Source organism: Microcaecilia unicolor, chromosome 5 (genome assembly GCF_901765095.1).
Source record: "Microcaecilia unicolor chromosome 5, aMicUni1.1, whole genome shotgun sequence".
In the NCBI taxonomy this organism is placed as follows: Eukaryota; Metazoa; Chordata; class Amphibia; order Gymnophiona; family Siphonopidae; genus Microcaecilia; species Microcaecilia unicolor.
Window position 1 is genome coordinate 183469975 of NC_044035.1, and position 19914 is coordinate 183489888.

General features: G+C 47.1%; 1 protein-coding gene across 1 annotated transcript in view; it reads right to left on the reverse strand.

Annotated features, from left to right (window-relative positions):
* Positions 1 to 425: 425 nt before the first annotated feature.
* VRK3 (VRK serine/threonine kinase 3) overlaps positions 426 to 19914 on the reverse strand; it is a 321038-nt gene continuing 301549 nt past the window's right edge. Inside the window, 2 exon segments of the mRNA XM_030203653.1 lie at positions 426 to 1608; positions 16496 to 16644. Coding sequence (XP_030059513.1) covers positions 1603 to 1608; positions 16496 to 16644 — 155 coding nt within the window. The 3' untranslated portion in view covers positions 426 to 1602.

The following is a 19914-nucleotide window of genomic DNA, read 5'->3' on the forward strand; positions in this document are numbered from 1 at the left end:
ACAAATATAACAAATAATAAATATTACAGTAAGTGCCAGGATATGTTGTTACATCTATAAAGCACACTTGGTTGAAAGCAATTTAAAATTAATATATGGGTTAAGAGTATTGTTAAGACTGTTTAAATACTTTTCATGACTAACATAATCCCTAGTTTTTATTTTCTAAAGGCAAAGTAGGAGCTTATGTGCCTTTATAAAATAGGCTCCCATAACCAGCTCCTGCAGAATGCAAGAGACCACACATGAATTTTCACCTGTTCCAAAAAAGTATAAATGTGTGTATACTCTACATGTGTACCCTCATATGTATCAACATTGTGACTCTGCCTCCATTCTGCGCGACCATAGCTACATCCCTAGAAATGCCTACACACAGATGGCTTAAAAGTGCATGCTTAACAAACTTACTGTTTACATGTATATGAAGTCAAACAATTTTATTAATGCTCTTTTTTGCGTTTTTAACGTGTGGAAAAATCTTTATAAAATGACTGCTATGTGTATTCAGAAATAGAGCATATATTAACTCAACATAATAACCACTTCACACAAGCTGACTTGCATCAGTATAACAACTATTTCTTGCATCAGTATAACAACTATTTCTTGCATATTCTTTTTATTTAAGATATTAATATATAAAATTCATATAGGCTTTGACGGCAATGAATCAGTTTAGCATGTGTGTACTTTACCAGAAAACATCAGTACAAACCTTCCCCTCACCAACAAACTTGAATCAGAATCAATGCAGTTGAAATAACATAATTACATACAAAAAAACCAACAATCAAACATAATTTGACATATGAAATTTGTTGAAAGACTACAAAACCATTAATTTCAATCTATTCAGTTCACAATTATAGCTCTCATCCCAAGGGTTTCCTTCTAGTGTAGGGGTTTCTCAAACCAGTTTTCAGGGATGAGTGAAGTTTTCAGGATAGCCACAATGAATGTACATGAGATAAATCTGCAAGCACTACCTCCACTGTATGAAAATCTCTCTCATGCATATTCATTGTGGGTACCCTGAAAACCTGACTAGCTAGATTTGTTCCGGGTTGAGAACCCCAGCTTTGTAAGTTAGAAAGCAGGGACAAAATTTCAGAATGCTGGAGTGACACCAGAAGGAATGAAATGTTGCAAGTATAAAGCAATCTGGTATCCTGCTGTGCTGCATATAGGCAACCCTTCAAACCAATCACCTATAATGTCACCTGAGTAAGGTAATGTCAACAAACCTTTATTTTAAAACTGATGCCAGGTCACATCAAATCTTGTCATTTATTCTGCATTGCAGTCTTCTCTGTTGTATCCTACACCCGCCAGGAGTACACCTAACTCTTACTCCTCTAAAACAATGCTCACTCCCACTGACTGCAGAAGCGATTTCACATTATTTCTAGTTCACAAAGTGCTGGCTCAACAAGCAGGCTTTAAAGTCACAGTAAAAGTTTCCTATAAAAAGTAGCTTTCATAAAAACAGAAATGTAAAACAGATGATTAAAAGCAGCTCACAAAATGATCCAGTGAGTAGTTGCCCTTTTCCCCCAAACAGTAAACATTCATTTTGTTCAGTCTTTAAAACCTGTGATGTCAAACCTGAAAGAAAATGTAAAAACAAAACAAGAACAGTCAATTCAGTTTTAAAATATGTACTACACTTTTTCTTCAGTTATTTACAATTTACAAACCACACCATAAAGAGATCATGAGGAGAAGTAGAACAGCCATGCTACTGTTATTAATTTTGAATGGTAGTATATCAAATACCAAATAAATATATAAAATGAGTGAGACAACTTTATAGTGTTTCTCTAATGCAGCTTAGCCATCTTCAAATAATGAACTAGGCTGTCTATGGAGGGATGTTTTATGAAATCCAATTTATATCATTAATCTTTTAGTTAGAATCATTCCCTCCAATATTCAGCACTATTTAACTGGTCAGAAAGGGAAAGAGAAAGGGAAATGGGACTTGATATACCGCCTTTCTGAGGTTTTTGCAACTACATTCAAAGCAGTTTACATATATTCAGGTATTTATTTTGTACCATGGGCAATGGAGGGTTAAGTGACTTGCCCAGAGTCACAAGGAGCAGCAGTGAAAATCAAACTCAGTTCCCCAGGATCAAAATCCACTGCACTAACCACTAGGTTACTCCTCCACTCAAGTCCGCTGACTGGCTAAATCACATTTTTGTGGCTAACTGGTTATCTCCTGCTGAATATTCACGTTTAGCACCTACTGCTAAACCACCTATGTCGCACGACTTATCCGGTTAGGTGCAGATATCCAACGCCAGACCAGATAAGGTAAGATTAGAGGTTAAATCGGATCACATAAATAGCAGTCCTATTCTTAACTACTATAACTTAACCGGTCAGCTGCTGAGTATCGGCTTAACTGGTTAACCCCCCTGTTTACTAAGCCGTGCTAGTGGCTACGACACAGCCTATTGACTTTGAATGGGCTGTGCTGGCATTGCCAAACGGCAGCCACTAGTGTGGCTTAGTAAACGGAAGTATTTAGTGGCCAAACCCCCCCCTCCCCAATATTCAATGCTGGTTGCTGAAAATGGCCTCGCATTGAATATCTGAGTTTAACTGGTGGCGGGCAGTCAAAGTGCTGTCCCTCTGTTTCCTTGTAACCCCCTTTTACACTCTTATTTATTTATCCAAATTTGATAAACTGTTCTTCTCTTTCTCAGAACATACTCTGGAATCGCTCATTGACAAATGCATGGGAGGTGGGGCGGAGACAGCCTGTGAAGTCATCTGTGCCAAAATGGTGATGGGGACCTGGCCCCTCGATGACTGGAACACCGGCACCTCTTTCAAGGAAGGAGACTGCTCCTTTCAATGCCAGTGCTTCTCAGGTATCAAAGAGTCCAATGCTCTGGTGCTCCTGGCACCGTACATCGAGGAAGACCGATGCTTATGCTTCTTGGGCTTCCCCCCGATGCATAGAGTCTGATCCCCCAATGCCGAAGAGGACACCACCAAATCTGAGCGTCTCCATGGTGTCAGGTTCGATGCTGACCGGTCCCGGGGTCTACTAACAGCGCCCAATGACAAGGCAGGTTGAAACCCAAACTATGCCAGTGCACTCCCAGTGTTTACTGGTCTTGAAATAGTCAGGGAAGTTGATGCTTTCAGTGCCGAAGACGATGGTCCGGCATTCAAATAGCCAAAAAGTCGTTCCTGTTGAGCCAGTTGCACTCTCTGCGTTCTAGCCTGCATATTAAGACAATGAACATATAGAGAGCAGTCATGGGGGGCGTGTCAAGATGGCGCTGTGAGCGGTTGTGCTTGAAGCGAGCTCCGACCTTCTCCTTCTAAAAACGAAATTCCTAAACTTGAATGCTGCACACAAAGCGTAAAGGGACGCTCCGAGGGGGGTCCCTTACCTTCGGGAACGTCCACTCTGGCAGGACAGGGTCTGGAGCGCTTCTTCCCCGCTCTCTCTCGGGGAGGTGGAGCGGAATCCTTGACGGGAGGCGCCGGTGAAGCAGCCCCCCCGCTGGATCTAGAAACATCACTTTTCCCACCAAGCTCGATAGCTCCTCCGTGCTCTGCAACAAACGCAAGTCGTGCGGGGTCTACTTTGGAGCCCGGAAGGGGCAAATTGGAGAGGTCCATAGGGGAAGCAGACAGTGCTGGAACAGCAGAGGTTGCAGGACGAGTCACGGAGGTGAACCTGGAAAGGATCTGGCTGAAGTTATTAGATATAGAGAAAACCTTGAAACGGTCCTCAGAAGAGGTGAAATCTTTAAATCTACATGTGAAGGAAGTGAAGGACTCCCTTGATACGGTCAGACAAGATTTTTCTTCTAAAATTGGGGCTTTACAGAAAGAGACTAAACAGACAGCAGATTTCAAAGTGGCTGTGATTAAAGATAATTTAGATATTAGAAGGAAGATAGAACAAATGGAGAACTTCAATAGAAGATTAAATTTACGTGTATTGAATTTTCCTAGATTGATGGGAATATCCCCAAATGACATGTTTGTTAGATTTTTGAAAGAAAATCTGAATTTTCCACAAGAAGTGGTTCCTCCATTAAATAAGATTTATTATATACCTAGTACAATGAAAAAGGCAGAAGGAGAAAAATCAAATGATTTACAAAATATCACAGGTATCTTGGAACAATCTATGGAAGAAGTAACTGAAAGAGGGACGTTGATAGCCTCATTTGTGTTTCAACAGGACTTGAATGCAATAATGAGACTGTATTTTAAATCAACTAACTGTATTTTTGTTGGCCAAAAAATTTGGCTTTAACCTGATGTGACTAAATCAACTCAGGAACAAAGAAAAATGTTTCTCTCTGTGAGGTCAAAAGTAGTGGAATTAGGGGGATCCTTCCTCCTGGCTTACCCATGTAAATGTCTCATAAGGTTAAACCAGATAAATATGTTTTTTATATACCTGATCAGCTTAAGACCTTTCTAGAAGCAGAACAGCGTTAGAGTTAAAAGAAAAGCCGAGAAATAACGGCACCAAAATTCTTTTGATAATTATTTTGAATTTTGTATGTACTTCACTAATTCCTGCCCCCCCCCCCCCCTTTGTTTCAAGTTTTGAGGTCCAAGGAAGCCAAATTATTGGGGTATATGTGGGAGAATAAGGATATCTTTGTAATAACTGTCTAGTTGACTTTATGGCTGTGTTTAGCTTGACAGTAAATTATATCTGTTAAAGTGCATAAAATCAATAAAAATTATTAATAGAGAGGAGTCATAATCTGGCCCAAGGTACCCAATGCACCAGTTGTGCGGGTCCAAGAGTGAAATAATGCAGCGACATTTGGTGCACCGCTTGAAGTCACTGGGGGTCTTCATGGACATTGGAAAAAGAATTGCAGCTAAATTAAACTCTTCAATCTTGAACAAAAAAGGGGTCAGCATTCAAACTGAGGTTGGGGCTGCAGCCTAATAGTGCAGCCACCCATGAAAAATAGAGGAAACAAAAAAAATGCTAAAAAAACTAAGAACTACTAGGAAAAAATAAAAACAAAAAAAAAATAATTATCTGAATAGGAAGGCACTCACGAAAGTGAAAACAGGAACACAGTGTGAGGAGATGACCACGAAAAAGTGCCCTCTCAGCTCCATAGGAAAAAAAAAAACTGAGGGATCCACACTCAACCTTTGGGTGGGAAGGAACCAACGCATGCGCAGTGGGACACTACTAAAGCTTTATGCGCTAGGCAGCATCTGTACCGGGCTCTGTTGAATGACGTCACCCACATGTGAGAATACAGTGGATCACCGACTATATGCGTACCATTAATGCGTGTGATAACCTGCCTTCCAAAATCATTAATGTGTGGTACTCGATAATACACGGTAGGCTGTACCGGAAATGACCTGGCAGTAGCAAGAATGAACTTCTTTTCTGGTTCAAGTGTGACAGAGGTGAGATGTATTTCTGCCTAATTCTGCATTTTTTTTAACTTGAGATGGATGGAAACAGGCGACAGCGCTGCTTCTCAGTCAAAGAAACAGTATCGGCTGTGGACAGAGTACACAAAGGAGAGTCACAAACTAAAATTCTGAAGGACCTCAAGATTTCTGAATCAACACTCAGAAATTGGCTTGGAAATGAAGGTAAACTATGTGACTTCATTAAAAACACTGGGTTAGAATGGGATGAAAATAATGATGCAGGTGTTCCTAATAAGGAATTCATGTCAGAGGAGGACATTATACAGGTTCTTCAACCATAGCATGATATCCTAGAGAACACCACCAGTGACAATGACAACAATGATGATGTGCTAACCAGGAGCGTAGCCAGACATCATGTTGGGAGGGGGCCAGAACCGAGGTGGGGGGGGCAATTTTGGTCTGCTGCCCTGCTGCCGCTCCCCCGCTCCCTCCCCACCCACTGCTGCAGCAAATACCTTGGCTGGTGGGGGTCCCCAACCCCCGCCAGATGAAGCCTTCTCCAGCGCCGCTGCGTTGCCTGCCCTGCTCTCTCTCCCCCCTCACGTCCTGTAAGCTCCTTTTAGTGAAACTCTCAATTTCACTAAAAGGAGCTTGCAAAACATGAGGGGGAAGAAAGAACAGGGCAGGCAACGCGGTGGTGCCAAAGATCGGTGCTGGACAAGGCTTCAGCTGGCGGGGGTTGGGGACCAGGCTATTGTGGCCCCACATACCTACGCCACTAGTGCTAACTATGAATATTTCACCTGTTGAAGCAATAATTGCTACTCTTGATAAAGTTATCAGATTCATGGAGGAACAAGGGGCAGAACCTTTGGAAACCATGCACTTAAGGCGAATGACAGATTTTGCGAGTAAAAAACATTATTGCTAACCTAAAACAGCTAAAGATTACTGACTTTAAAAAACACATTTACTTTAGTCTTCAACTCAGACTTTATAATACTGTATTATGCAGTTCTTTTATTTTATTGTTTTAATGACTGTTGCAGAAATACTGTATTTCATCTCTGTCAATACATACAGTACTGTAAATAAAAGTTTTCATACTTGGTCTTTGATGCTATTTTATTGTTGTTCCTGTTAGAAATGCTCCATTTATACACGGTTACATAATATTGCCTCCCAACCACCTTATACTAACGTTGCTCCATTGTACCCTGGCCTGCTTGTCCTTGGAGAACTCTATTCCCTTACTCCTCCTTCCACCCTCTTTAGAACAGATGGATACCTCCCCCCCCCCCAAATGGTTTGGTAACATTATTCCTTTTCTCCTCCCCTCCCCCACCAGTCCTCCAACTTTTGGGTACGTTGTCGGCAGCATTAGCCATTGAGGCAGGCTACTGCAGGCTGGCCCCATCAGTGTTCTCTGTGCAGCATCCCACCTCTGTGGGATTGGGAAATTGCATTAAAGAGGTGAGACATGGCACAGGGAACACTTCTGGAGCTGGTCAGCAGTGGCCTGCTTCAATGGTTGACACTGCCAACAACGTATGCAAAAGTTGGATGATCAATTGGGGGGGGGGGGGGGAGGGGAAAAGGAAGGGAGTAGAGAGCTACCTGAAGGCACAGCAGGGGCAGGAGGGAGAGATACTAGACCCTGGGATGGGAGGGCCTGGCCTTTTTGCTGGCTTGCTCAATGATAGCTACGTCCTCGATAGTGATGGACTTCAAAAAGGAGCGGATTATATGTGAAGGATCCAAAAATAAGGACTGAAATAAGTATGGATCACTTCAGCTCAGAAGAGCAGTGGAATGACTTTTGTACTTCTTAAGGCTGCCAACATCTACTATGTTGTATACTCCAAATTATTACAGTATGGACTTGCGTGGGACTGTCTGTGTTACTGTGTTTATTGCTCTAAACTACCCTGTCCTGTTTTTGGAATATAGAAATAAAATGGGGTTGTTATATCTCAAAACCATTAGTCTGCTTGGGTGCCATAGTGAGAATTGTTGAGGCAAAATCAAATGAAATGATGGCAAAAATTTAGGTTACGAATTCAAGGGCACAGAAAAAAAAAAACAGGTTTGAAGCTGCAGTGACAAGCAGCAATTTGCATGAAAGAATACAATAGCAAAAGAAACAATAGGGATGTGCATTTTTGTTTTGGTCATTTTCATTTTGTTTTAAGCACTGCTATTCTGTTTAGTGCACACTATTTCATGAGGTGCATTGGACAAGCAAGATGGTCCAAAATCCGCCTTTTTTATCCCCCATGAAAGAAAGATGGTCTTGATTGGTATCAGTTTCTCTGAAAATAGCCCAACACCCTGGTCTATACTGCTCAGTGTCCCTAAACTGAGGTCTACCAGATGGAAAACAAGTTGATGGTTTTGGCTTGTCCTCTGAAATTTCTGAGAATGAGTTCCCCTAAATCCTTCAGCAGTTTTTCCAGTGACTCCCCAAACAACAAACTGCCCTTAAAGGAAAGCTTGCTAAGGCAAGCCTAAGAGGCTGTGTCCACAGACCAGTTCCTTAACCATAACACACATCTAGCTGATAATGAGAATGCTATACTATGTGAAAGGGTTCTGATTACATCAGACAGCACTGGTCAAATAAGCCAAACCCACCTCCAGCCTGACTACAGTATACTGAAGCACCTGACCAGAATACCCCTCTTATTGGACCCACTGAAAGCAGGCCCTGGCTATATAAGGACCACAGACTGAGGCTGGAAACCCCAATGATGTCACATCAAAGCCTTGCTTAAGAGCTGCTTTTACCTTATAGTCCTCAAGATCTTTAAGTGCTGTGCTTCCCTCAACTGAAATGGCACTTTTCTTTAACAAATATCACCAAGGCACCCACTCTAGGCTGTTTAAACTTTTCTTTTTCTTCAGGGAGAATCAGTAAAGCTTGTCTATGGCTTGTGCCACCCTGCTTCCTGCCTCAGGGGTCTCCCATTCAGCAGAAACAAGAGCTTGAATGGCTTCATGGATGGGAAAAGCCCTTGAAGGCTTCTGAACACCATCTATAATGGAATCCCCTGGATTTGAGGTCACCTGACATTAGAGAGAAGAAATACTTAATACTTCAAAGGACTTAGCAAGCTCTTCCTTGTGAAGCATTCTTAGCACAAAAAGATCACCATCATTCTCTACTAGGATCTCATCCTCCTCCAGGTGGTCTCTGAGGAGAGATGACCTTGAGGCTAATGGATGTGCCTGTTCTGAGGGTACTGAAGAGTGTAAGGACTCCAAGCCCCATGTGTCCCCATATTCCTAGCTCAACTGTTTGGCAGCAGAAAACTCAAGGGGAACTCTGCTCAGTAAGGACCTGATCTCAACATGTAAACCTGAAGAAGCAGCACTACAAAGTCAGCAAAAAACAGAAAATCCCCTCCCATGGCCTCAGTAATCTCTGGAGTTGAGGTTCTAATAGAGCTTGGGCCCTCTCCTGCAAAAACAGAAGCTTGAGCTACCAACAGCACACCCTCTGAGAAGACACTGAAAAACACGATGATTGCAGTTCTGAGTTTTGAGGGATCCCCTTGAGCAGTCTTCCTGATACTGAAAATTTCCCCTGAAGTGCCAAATCATGTGCAGAAGCAAGAAATGAATTTTCCCTTGAGAGATCCCATTGTTCAGGGAGTGTAGAAGCAGCCTTGGAGGATCCGCATGAGAAGCAGTGTCCTGATGAGATGAACAGGCTCATTTTTGAAAGAGATGGACGTCCATATTCCGACATAAATCAAAACATGGACAACTGAAGCCCGTCGCAAGGACGCCCAAATTTCAAGGGGGCGTGCCGGAGGAGTGGTGAAGGCAGGACTTGGGTGTCTTTGAGCCATAATCGAAAAAAGCAGGGACGTAACTTGGATGTTTTCACCCGAACGTGTTTTTTTTTATGAATAAGGAACAAAAAGGTGTCCGAAATGACCAGATGACCACCGGAGGGAATCGGGGATGACCTCCTGTTACTCCCCAAGTGGTCACTAACCCCCTCCCACCCTCAAAAAACATCTTTAAAAATATTTCGTGCCAGCCTCAGATGTCATACTCAGGTCCATGTCAGCGCATGCAGGTCTCTGGAGCAATTTTAGTGGGTGCAGTGCACTTCAGACAGGTGGACTCAGGCCCATACCCCCCCCTACCTGCTACGTTTGTGGAGGAAACAGTGAGCCCTCCAAAACCCACCACAAACCCACTGTACCCACATCTAGGTGCCCCCCTTCACCCGTAAGGGCACAGTTGAGGGTAGTGGGTTTTGGGGGGCTCAGCACACACAGTAAGGGAGTTATGTACCAGAGAAAAATTTATGAAGTCCACTGCAGTGCCCCCTAGGGTGCCCCACTGCTATCCTGGCATGTCAGGGGGACCACTGCACTACAAATGTTGGCTCCTCCCACATCCAAATGGCTTGCATTTGGACGTTTTAGACATGGACGTCACTGGTTTCGAAAATCGCCGAAAGTCAAAGACGTCCATGTCTAAGGATGTCCAAATCCAAGGATGTCCTTGGTATTTTCAAAACGAAAGATGGACTTCCATCTTTTTTCGAAAATACAGTTCCCCCCCACTCCGAATTTGGACGTTTTCCAAAGACGTCCAAATCCCAACTTGGATGTTTCTTTCTAAAATGCCCCTCCACGCATGCTCCATAGCGAGAGCAGTTCTTAATGTCGTCTGTTGGCTCCTGGTCTAGGGTTACCATTTTGTGTCCTCTGAAAAAGAGGACACATGTCATGCCCCCTACCCCGCCCGCCTCATGCCCCTCCCCCTTCAGGTCCTCAACGTCACTTAGTCCCCCTCCCCCCGTCACATACCCCCCCCCCCCCCACACTTACTATCTAGCCCTGGTGGTCTAGTAGCGTCTTCTCTTCGGGGCAGGAAAGAGCCCCCTCTTTCCTGCCCGGAGCGCTGCCTGCCCTTGCCTGCTGCATCCTCCTCGGTCTGGCTGGGGATTCAAAATAGCCACCGAGAGTTGAAGCGGCCTCGCGAGTTCAACTCTCGGCGGCCATTTTGAATCCCCAGCCAGACCGAGAAGGATGATAGACAGGGGAGGCAGCGCTCCGGGCAGGAAAGAGGGGGCTCTTTCCTGCCCCGAAGACGTCACTAGACCACCAGGGAACATGGTAAGGAAGGGGAGGGGATGGGAGACCAGACCCACGGCGCCGATCGCCCGCCCACACGCCCACCGCACGCACGCGCCTGCCCGCACCCGCGTTTGTCCAGAAATCCGGACAAACGTGGGCGCGGGCAAAATCCGCCGGACGCCCCGGACATGCCCTCAAAAAGAGGACATGTCCGGGGAAATCCGGACAAATGGTAACCCTATTCTGGTCCTGCTTCTGCCCGTTGCTTGGCCGTGCCCCGTGGACTTTGTTCTGGACTCAGTTCTCTGCTGTTTGCTTCCTGCACCTGGGGGCTCAACCCCTGGGGAACGGAGGGGGACACAGGGGGAACTCGGGGTTGGCTGACAGCTCGGTGAGAAATCCTCCTCCATCGGGCACAAGAGCTCACATCTCCTCTGGGCGAGCCTGACAGAAAGCCGAAGCCATGAGCTCGTCGGACAAGTCCGAGATTGACGAATTGACCCGAATAGTACAACAGCAGCAAGATCAGTTGAACCAACTGTCCACGGCGCTGCAGAATGTCTGCTCCCAAATTGAGACGATGCAGGCGGCCCGCCAGGTTGCTCCTAGCCCCTCGGAGCCAGTGGGATCTCCCTTGGGACTCCGGCTGCCGGACCTACCACGCTTTGATGGCATACCTTCTGCCTGCCGCGGTTTTATCAACCAATGTAGCATGCTATTTGAAATGCAGCCCCGGGCCTTTCCATCTGACCAAGTCAAAATCACATATATAATGACTCTCTTGTCTGGATCAGCCCTGGCGTGGGCCACCCCTCTTTGGGAACAGAGAGATCCTCTGTTAACTAATTTCAACGAGTTCCTACGCCAGTTCCGGATAGTGTCCGACATTCCCAGAAGACCGTCTTCCACTGCTGGGGGGGCTGTTACGAGTGCAGCAGGGTACAGACTCGGTGGGGGTATACGCTATTCGCTTCCGGACTCTAGCTGCGGAACTTGGCTGTAACCAAGAGGCCTTGACTGCCATATTCTAGCAGGGATTAAACAGCTGCATTAAAGACGAGTTAGCCGGATGAGAGGTACCGGCATCATTGGATGCCGTGATCTCCCTATGTACCCGAGTGGATGTCCAGTTTCAGGAGAGAGCCCGGGAACGGGCTAATCAGCGTCCAGGACCACGTTCCACCTCGGGATCACAGTCCCGCCATTCGCCCCAGAGGGCACTGGGGCCTGCGGCGGAGAGTTCCGAAGAAGTAATGGTAATGGGCTGATCACGCCTCTCCAAGAAGGAGCGAGCTTTTCGCAGAAGGAATCGACTCTGCTTCTACTGCGGAGAGAATGGCCATATGGTGGCTTACTGTCCTTGCAAGTTGGGAAACGACCAGACCCAGGACCACTGAGGCGGGTGGCCCTGGGTCATGTATTCGCTAAGCCTGAACAAGTATCCCCAGTACATGAAAGATTGGTTATTGTTCCATTGACCTTGCAATATCAGGATTTCACATTATCCACCTCGGCTCTAATAGATTCTGGAGCTGGAGGTAATTTTATCGCCACCAGACTCCTGACGGAGTTAGGTAATCCTTGTATGCCCTGTGGATCGCCACTGCAGATAACCTCTGTGCAGGGGATGGCCTTGCCTCACACTATCACACAGATCACCAAACCTTTACAAATGAGGGTTGGGTGAGTCATGAAGAGGCGATCCAATTGTACGTGCTTCCTCAAGCTATCCACTTGGTAATCCTGGGCATGCCCTGGCTACGCCAGCACATGCCTCAGATTAACTGGACGACCGGCGATGTGGCTAGTTGGAGCCCTCGGTGTCAGGAGACCTGCTTTAAACTCAGGGTCTCATCTGGTGGTAACGTGAGGGTGGCAACGGGAGGTATGAAAGCTTGCAGTCCCCAACTTCCCACGGAGTATCAGACGTACCGGGACGTGTTTGATGCCCGGGAAGCGGATGTTCTTCCTCCTCATCGTCCTTTTGATTGTGCGATTGATCTTGTGCCTGGACAGATGCCCCCTCGGGGGCGATTGTATACTCTGTCCCGTGGGGAGTCTGATGCTATGCGCCAGTACGTCCAGGAGAATTTGAAAAAGGATTCATCCGGCCTTCCTCCTCGCCCGCTGGCATGGGATTTTTTTTTTTGTGTCCAAGAAGGACGGCTCTTTACGTCCATGTATTGATTATCGAGGGTTAAATGCCATCACGATTAAAAACAGGTATCCCTTACCCCTTATTCCAGAGCTCTTTGATCGTCTTCAAGGGGCCACCATTTTCTCCAAGTTGGACCTGAGAGGTGCTTATAACTTAGTGCGTATCCGGCCATGGGATGAATGGAAGACGGTGTTTAACACTCATGAGGGGCACTTTGAATATTTAGTCATGCCTTTTGGCCTGTGTAACGCCCCAGCTGTCTTCCAGGACTTCGTCAACTCCATCTTTCAAGATTTGCTATACTCCTCAGTAATTGTCTATCTGGACGATATCCTGGTTTTTTTCAAAATCACCCCAAGAACACATAAAGCATGTGCGGGTGGTACTTCAAAGGCTACAAGAGAATTGCCTATTTGCCAAACTTGAGAAGTGTGAATTCCATCAACAAAGTATTCCTTTTTTGGGAAACATTATCTCAGCTACTGGGTTGCGGATGGATCCCGGGAAAGTCCGGGCTATTCAAGATTGGCCGCGCCCGCAGGGCTTACGGGCGATACAAAGGTTCTTGGGCTTCGCCAACTATTATAGACAATTTATCCATCAATATTCAGTAGTGGCAGCTCCCCTTACGGCCTTGACGAAGAAGGGAACCAATGTGAGGGATTGGACCCCACAAGCTATTGAAGCCTTTGAAAGCTTAAAAAAGGCTTTCTTATCTGCCCTGGTTCTTCACAGTCTGGATACCCAGCGGCCATTCATTCTGGAGGTGGACGCTTCGGCCTTAGGAGCTGGAGCTATCCTATCACAGACTTCAGATGCAGGGAAGCGACACCCTTGTTTCTTTTTTTCTAAAAATTTACTGCAGTGGAACAGAACCATACGGTCGGAGATCGAGAGCTATTGGCCCTTAAACTGGCCTTCGAGGAGTGGCCTAGTGGTTAGGGTGGTGGACTTTGGTCCTGGGGAACTGAGGAACTGAGTTCAATTCCCACTTCAGGCACAGGCAGCTCCTTGTGACTCTGGGCAAGTCACTTAACACTCCATTGCTCCATGTAAGCTGCATTTGGGTGGCGATTGGCCAATTCTCACGTATGGCACACTTCATTCCCCTAAAGGGGCTTCCATCAGCGGCAGCTCTAGCCCAGCAGTTTATCCTCCATATTTTCCGCCTCCACGGGTTACCAATAAGTATCATCAGTGACCGAGGGCCCCAGTGACCGAAGGCCTTATGTACAAGCTTTGGAATCACGAACCACTTCTCATCAGCATACCATCCCGCAACCAATGGTATGGTGGAGCGGGTTAATCAGACGCTGAAACTGTACCTGCGGATGCATGTAAATATTCGGCAGGATGACTGGGGCCTCGTTATTACCATGGGCAGAATTCACTTATAATAATAGCCTTCACTCGGCTTCTCACACCTCTCCGTTTTTCGCGGCCTATGGATGGCACCCACGATTGCCTCTCCCCATGCCACAGGTGGCCGGAGATGTTTCAACCACTGCTCCACCTCAACTGCAAAGGACCTTAACTGACCTCCGGAGAGTTTGGGATAAAGTACAGTCACACCTCCAACAAGCCACGGAGATATATCTACGATTTGCAGATCAGAAGAGGCGCTCTGCACCACTACTCCGGCCAGGACAACGGGTATGGCTCAATACCAAATATCTCAGACTGCCTTCTTTTAAATTCGTTCCCAGATTCATTGGACCATTTGCCATTACTGAGCGGATAGGGGCTGTTACTTACAGACTACGATTGCCTCCACACTTCAAGATACATAATGCGTTCCATGTATCGTTACTCAAGCCATTGGTATCCTCCAAGTGGCACCCCAAACCCAGGGTGGGGCCAATCCCGGAGGTCTCCTCAGAACCTGAGTATGAAGTACAAGAAATACTGGATTCAAAGTTTAAATGGGGACGACTGTACTATCTATTGGCATTGAAACACTAAGGGCATGAGGATAACTCATGGGAACCAGTGAATCAGCTTCATGCCCCCAGCTTGCTACGGAACTTCCATGATTGATACCCCTCTAAACCAAGCCCAGGGTGGAGGGGGAGGCATTAGGGGAGAATACTGTCATGTTCCCTGCTTGCGCAGGTATGGGTATCTGAGGAGATGGCGGCCATCTTGGATGTGGGCATCTCCAGGATAGAGCGGCCATCTCAGAGGTGGGCGTCTTAGGATGGGGCAGCCATCTTGGAGCTAGGCAGCCTCAGGAAGGAAGTCCATATTTGGGCTTGAGGACGTCTCTGGTGGGGGCAGCCATCTTGAAGACAGCTGTGCATGTTTGGGTCTAATTCCTGTCCTATTTAAAGCCCTGCCTCCAGTCCTCCCATGCTTCAGCTTCTACTCTGTTTCCTGGGTAGTTGCAGTGCTTCTGGATCTGCTACTATTTGCTGCCTGGTATTGACCTTTGCCTGTTCCTGGATCTGCTACTGTTTGCTGCCTGGTATTGACCTTTGCCTATTCCTGGATCTGCCACTGCTTGCTGCCCAATACTGACCTCTGTTGGCTCCTGGTCCTGCTTCTGCCCGTTGCTTGGCCGTGCCCCGTGGACTTTGTTCTGGACTCAGTTCTCTCTGCTGTTTGCTTCCCGCACCTGGGGACTCAACCCGTGGGGAACGGAGGGGGACACAGGGGGAACTCGGGGTTGGCCGACAGCTCGGTGAGGAATCCTCCTCCATTGGGCACAAGAGCTCACATCTCCTCTGGGCGAGCCTGACACACCTTCCCTTCCCACCCCTACCTTTCCCCTGAGACTTGTCACTGGAATGCTTTTATGTTTTACTTGTTATATTGATACTAGCCGTTGAGCCCGTGAAAACGGGCTACTTTTGGAATGGGGGGGGGGGGTCCGAGCCCCCCCCCCCCCGGAGTCGCCGCCGCCCCTCCACCTGGCCCGAGCAGCACTGTAAACTTACATCAGCACGCAGCAGCAGGCACATCAGCAAAGCTGCCGTCGGGGCGGGCTTCCTTCTCTGCCTGTGTCCCGCCTCGTGTGACGTAACGTCGGCGAGGGCGGGACAAAGGCAGAGAAGGAAGCCTGACGGCAGCTTTGCTGATGTGCCTGCTGCTGCGTGCTGATGTAAGTTCACAGTGCTCGGGCCAGATGGAGGGGCGGCGGTGACTCCGGGGGAAAGGGAGCGGTTCCGACGTCTGCAGCATGCCAGTAGAGACTTCCCTCTCTGTCCCGCCCCCATCATCACGTATTGAAGCGGGGGCAGGGCAGAAAGGGAAGTCTCTACTGCGCATTTGTGAGTGAGTACGGTCACTCGCCATTTATATGTTTGATTTGTCATCTTTTACTGCCTTCGAAAGCTGGTCAAACATTTTATAAAGTTAGTCCAATAAAACAAGTATCATTTTTAGTTTAGTTTTATTTCTATTTATTACCCTGACAAACAATGAAATTTAATTGTTATGAGTAAATGAAAAAATATGTGATGTAGTGGGAAGTAGAGCAGTGCCTAGCCTGGCATTCTTGGATGGATCCTAGAAATAGTCCTTACACTTGCTTCGTCTGGTGGGAAAGAGGTTGAAGAATCACCCTTGGCAGAGATATAAGGTGCAGGAAAAAAAGGAATAAAATTGGGTGGTGAGCAGGAAAGAGAATTTTCCATTTCATTTTATCCCTAGAATAGGTTGACACTCAAGGATAGGCTGAATGTCATGTTGCTGTCTACCTGTGGAGACAAGGAACGAACCTCTTTGCTTAATGATGCATCTACAGTAAATGCATAACCCCAGCAGACAGTGTAGTCCCAATGGTGTAATGGCTGAAAAAGATGAAGAGGGGCACAGCAGTAGCAGAGCATTTTACCCTAAGTAATACCTTAAGATCCAGTGGGCTGTAGACAAAAGACTGAATGTTGTCTGGTGACTGTGCAAGAATCTTCTTGAGACCCTCGTAGTCTGGCTTCTCATCATAGTTCAAGAACATGACTTGTTCCAGAAAGTCCTTTAGTACACCTGCAAATCAATCATATCAATATTTGATGGATTTCAGGAAAGGTTATTGTGATTTAATAATAAAACATGAAGTCCTGTAAGAAAAGGGAATAATGCTCTAATTGCAAAGACATAAGAAAGCATTATCATTCTAAAACCTTCCATTGTTGCCCTTTGGCTGTTCAATTTTCTTTACAGTTTGTAAATTCAATTTCTGGAACATTCCCACAGCCACAGTGAATGTGAGCAGCAGAATTAAAGGTTGGGGAATTGATTTGTTGCCTATATATTTTAGTGAGTGCTGAAGATGAGCAAGCCATCATCAAATACTAAATGCTAGTATCCCCAATTCGGGGTTCAATGCGGTGTACAAAGTAGATAATAAAGTACAAAAATAACAAAAAAAAAAATCCTACTAGTCATTAACAATTTTAGGAAATAAAAAAGGTTTTCACCTTCTTTCTAAAGGTAGTGTAGTTATATTCAGTGCTAATATGAGAAGGACGAGAATTCCACAATGATACTCCCAATACTGAAAATATAGAATTCACTATTTTCAAAAAAACTGGCATTTTATAAAAAGGTGGGCATAAAATCAATTGATCTCAGAGACACAGAGTATGTCCAATAATGACTGAAGTAAGTTTAATCAATAGTTCTGAAGTGGACCCATATAAATTTCAAAAATTACATAAACCATTTTAAACTTAATTCTCTCATTAACAAGTGTCACGATGGTGACTGTTTCCTTGTCTGTGCTCGCCTCGCCCTCTGGTGGCCAGAACCGGTGACTGCTATGAACTGTCACCGGTTCCAGACTTCAGCCCAGTCCGGTCCGGATCTTCCGGGCTGCCAGACTTGCTTCTCTTGTTTGTGCCTGAACAGCACTCGTAGCTGCCTTGAGATTCCTGCAGCTCAACTTCAGCAGCTGATGGGCTTTATTAATCACCTGGAAACTTCTGTGTTTGCCTTTGCATCGTCTAAGGTCCCTGGTTTGTTGGTGCTTTGTTGCACTTCTGCCTAGTCTGGTTTCTTGTTTGAGTTTCTTGTCCGGTCCTAGCTAGTATGTGTGTAGTTTAGCTTAGGGTTTTACTTATTTCCTAGTCTTGTTTCTGGTCTGTATTCCTGGTCTAGTTTCTGTTTGTCTGTGTCTCTCTCTTAGTGGCTGCGTGGCAGCTTTCAGTCCTAACTCTTTTCTGTGTATGTTCTTGCTTAGTGGCTGCTCTGCAGCTTTCAGTTCTGACTCTTGTCTGTCAGTGTTTGTGCCCTGTTTCAGTGGCTGCTTGGCAGCTTTCAGTTCCTGTCCTTTAGCTTGTCCATTGCCTGCCTTGTGTAGTATTGTCTGTCTGTGAGTCCTAGCCCAGTTTCCTGCCTTTCTGCCGATGTATATTCCTTTCCGCTCTGACCCTTAGTCCCTGTTCAGCCTAGTTCGTATCCAGTTCCTGCCCTGTCCGGTAAGTCCTGCCGGCCGCCTGCACCCAGGGGCTCAACTCCTGGGGAAGGGCGGTCAAGTGCAGGTGAAGTCTAGCTGTTTCTGTCAGAGTTCTGCTTTGTCTCTGGTGTGGGGTGGTTTTGCCTGCCACTGCTGCTCCCCGGCAGCGGTCCAAGGGCTCACAAACCTAGTTTCTGCCTTGAAAACCTAACAACAAGGGGCCAATGTAATTTCCCAGTGTATAGTGTACTACTGCTATATGTTCAGTTTAAAAATGAGTCTTACTGCTGTGTTCTGTATCAGCTGCAATTTTTTAAAGATTCTTAGAAAACACGCCAAAAAACAGTACATTACAATAATCCAAACGAGGTAGAATAAGCAGTGGCGTACCGGGGGGTGGGGGGGGGGGGGGGGGGGGGGGCGGTCCGCCCCGGGTGTCAGTGGGTGGGGGGGGGGGGGGGGGTGATCTGCTTCGCTCCCGCTGCTCCCACTTTACCTTAAAAAAATTTTTTTTGAAGCGTCATTGCAGGCAGCACCTTGCTTCTGCCCTGCTTGTTGTAAAAGAAGTAAATCTTTTCGCTTCGTCGGGCCTCACTATGTCCCGCCCTCCTCTGAGGTAATTTCCGCGAGGGCGGGACATAGTGAGGCCCGACGACGACGAAGCGAAGAGATTTACTTCTTTTACAACAAGCAGGGCAGACGCAAGGCGCTGCCTGCAACGACGCTTCAAAAATTTTTTTTAAAGGTAGGGTGGGAGCAGGAGAGTCGGGTCGGGCTCCTCAGATGGGAGAGGGGTATTGTGGGGGTTCTCACACGGGGAGGGGAGTGGGTTTTCATATGGGAGAAGGGGACTGAGTGGGGAGGGGGTTTTCAGATGGGAGAGGGGTGTTGTGGGGGTTCTCACATGGGGAGGGGAGGGGGTTTTCATATGGGAGAAGGGGACTGAGTGGGGAGGGGGTTCTCAGATGGGAGAGGGGTGTTGTGGGGGTTCTCACATGGGGAGGGGAGGGGGTTTTCATATGGGAGAAGGGGACTGGAGTGGGGAGGGGGCTCTCAGATGGGAGAGGGGTGTTGTGGGGGCTCTCAGATGGGGAGGGGGGTTTCATATGGGAGAAGGGGACTGGGGTGGGGAGGAGGTTCTCAGATGGGAGAGGGGTGTTGTGGGGGTTCTCACATGGGGGAAAGGGTTTTTATATGGGAAAAGGGGACTGGGGTGGGGAGGGGGTTCTCAGATGGGAGAGGGGTGTTGTGGGGGTTCTTAGATGGGGAGGGGGTTTTCAGATGGGAGAAGGGGACTGGAGTGGGGAGGGGTTTCCAGATGGGAGAAGGGGACTGGGGTGGGGAGAGGGATTCTCAGATGGGAGAGGAGAGGGGTGTTCTGGGGATTCTCAGATGGGAGAAGGGGACTGGGGTGGGGGTTCTCAAATGGGAGAAGGGGGCTAGAACTGGGGTCTGAGAAGGGGTCATGACGGAAAATGGGGCATGCCTGGGTCTGGTGGGAGAATGGGTCAGGCTGAAAAGGGGGGCAAGGCATGTGGATGAAGGGGGCTGAAACTGGGGGCTGAAAGGAGGATAGGTGGGATAAGGGGGCTAGTACTGGGACTGGGGGCTGAAAGGCGGCAGGGGCTGAAATTGTGGGGACTGGGGGCTGAAAAGGAGACAAGTGGCTGAGGCTGAAGCTCAGGACTGGTGAGAGAAAAGGGCTGGAGTTGAAACTGGGGGCTAAAAAGGGGACAGGGAGAAGTGGCTGAGGGCTAAAGCTCGGGACTGGTGGGAGAAAAGGACTGGGGCTGAAAAAAAAGGGGCAGAGAGAGGGGACAGATCCTGGATGGAAGGGGGAGGAGAGGGAGGGCAGACCC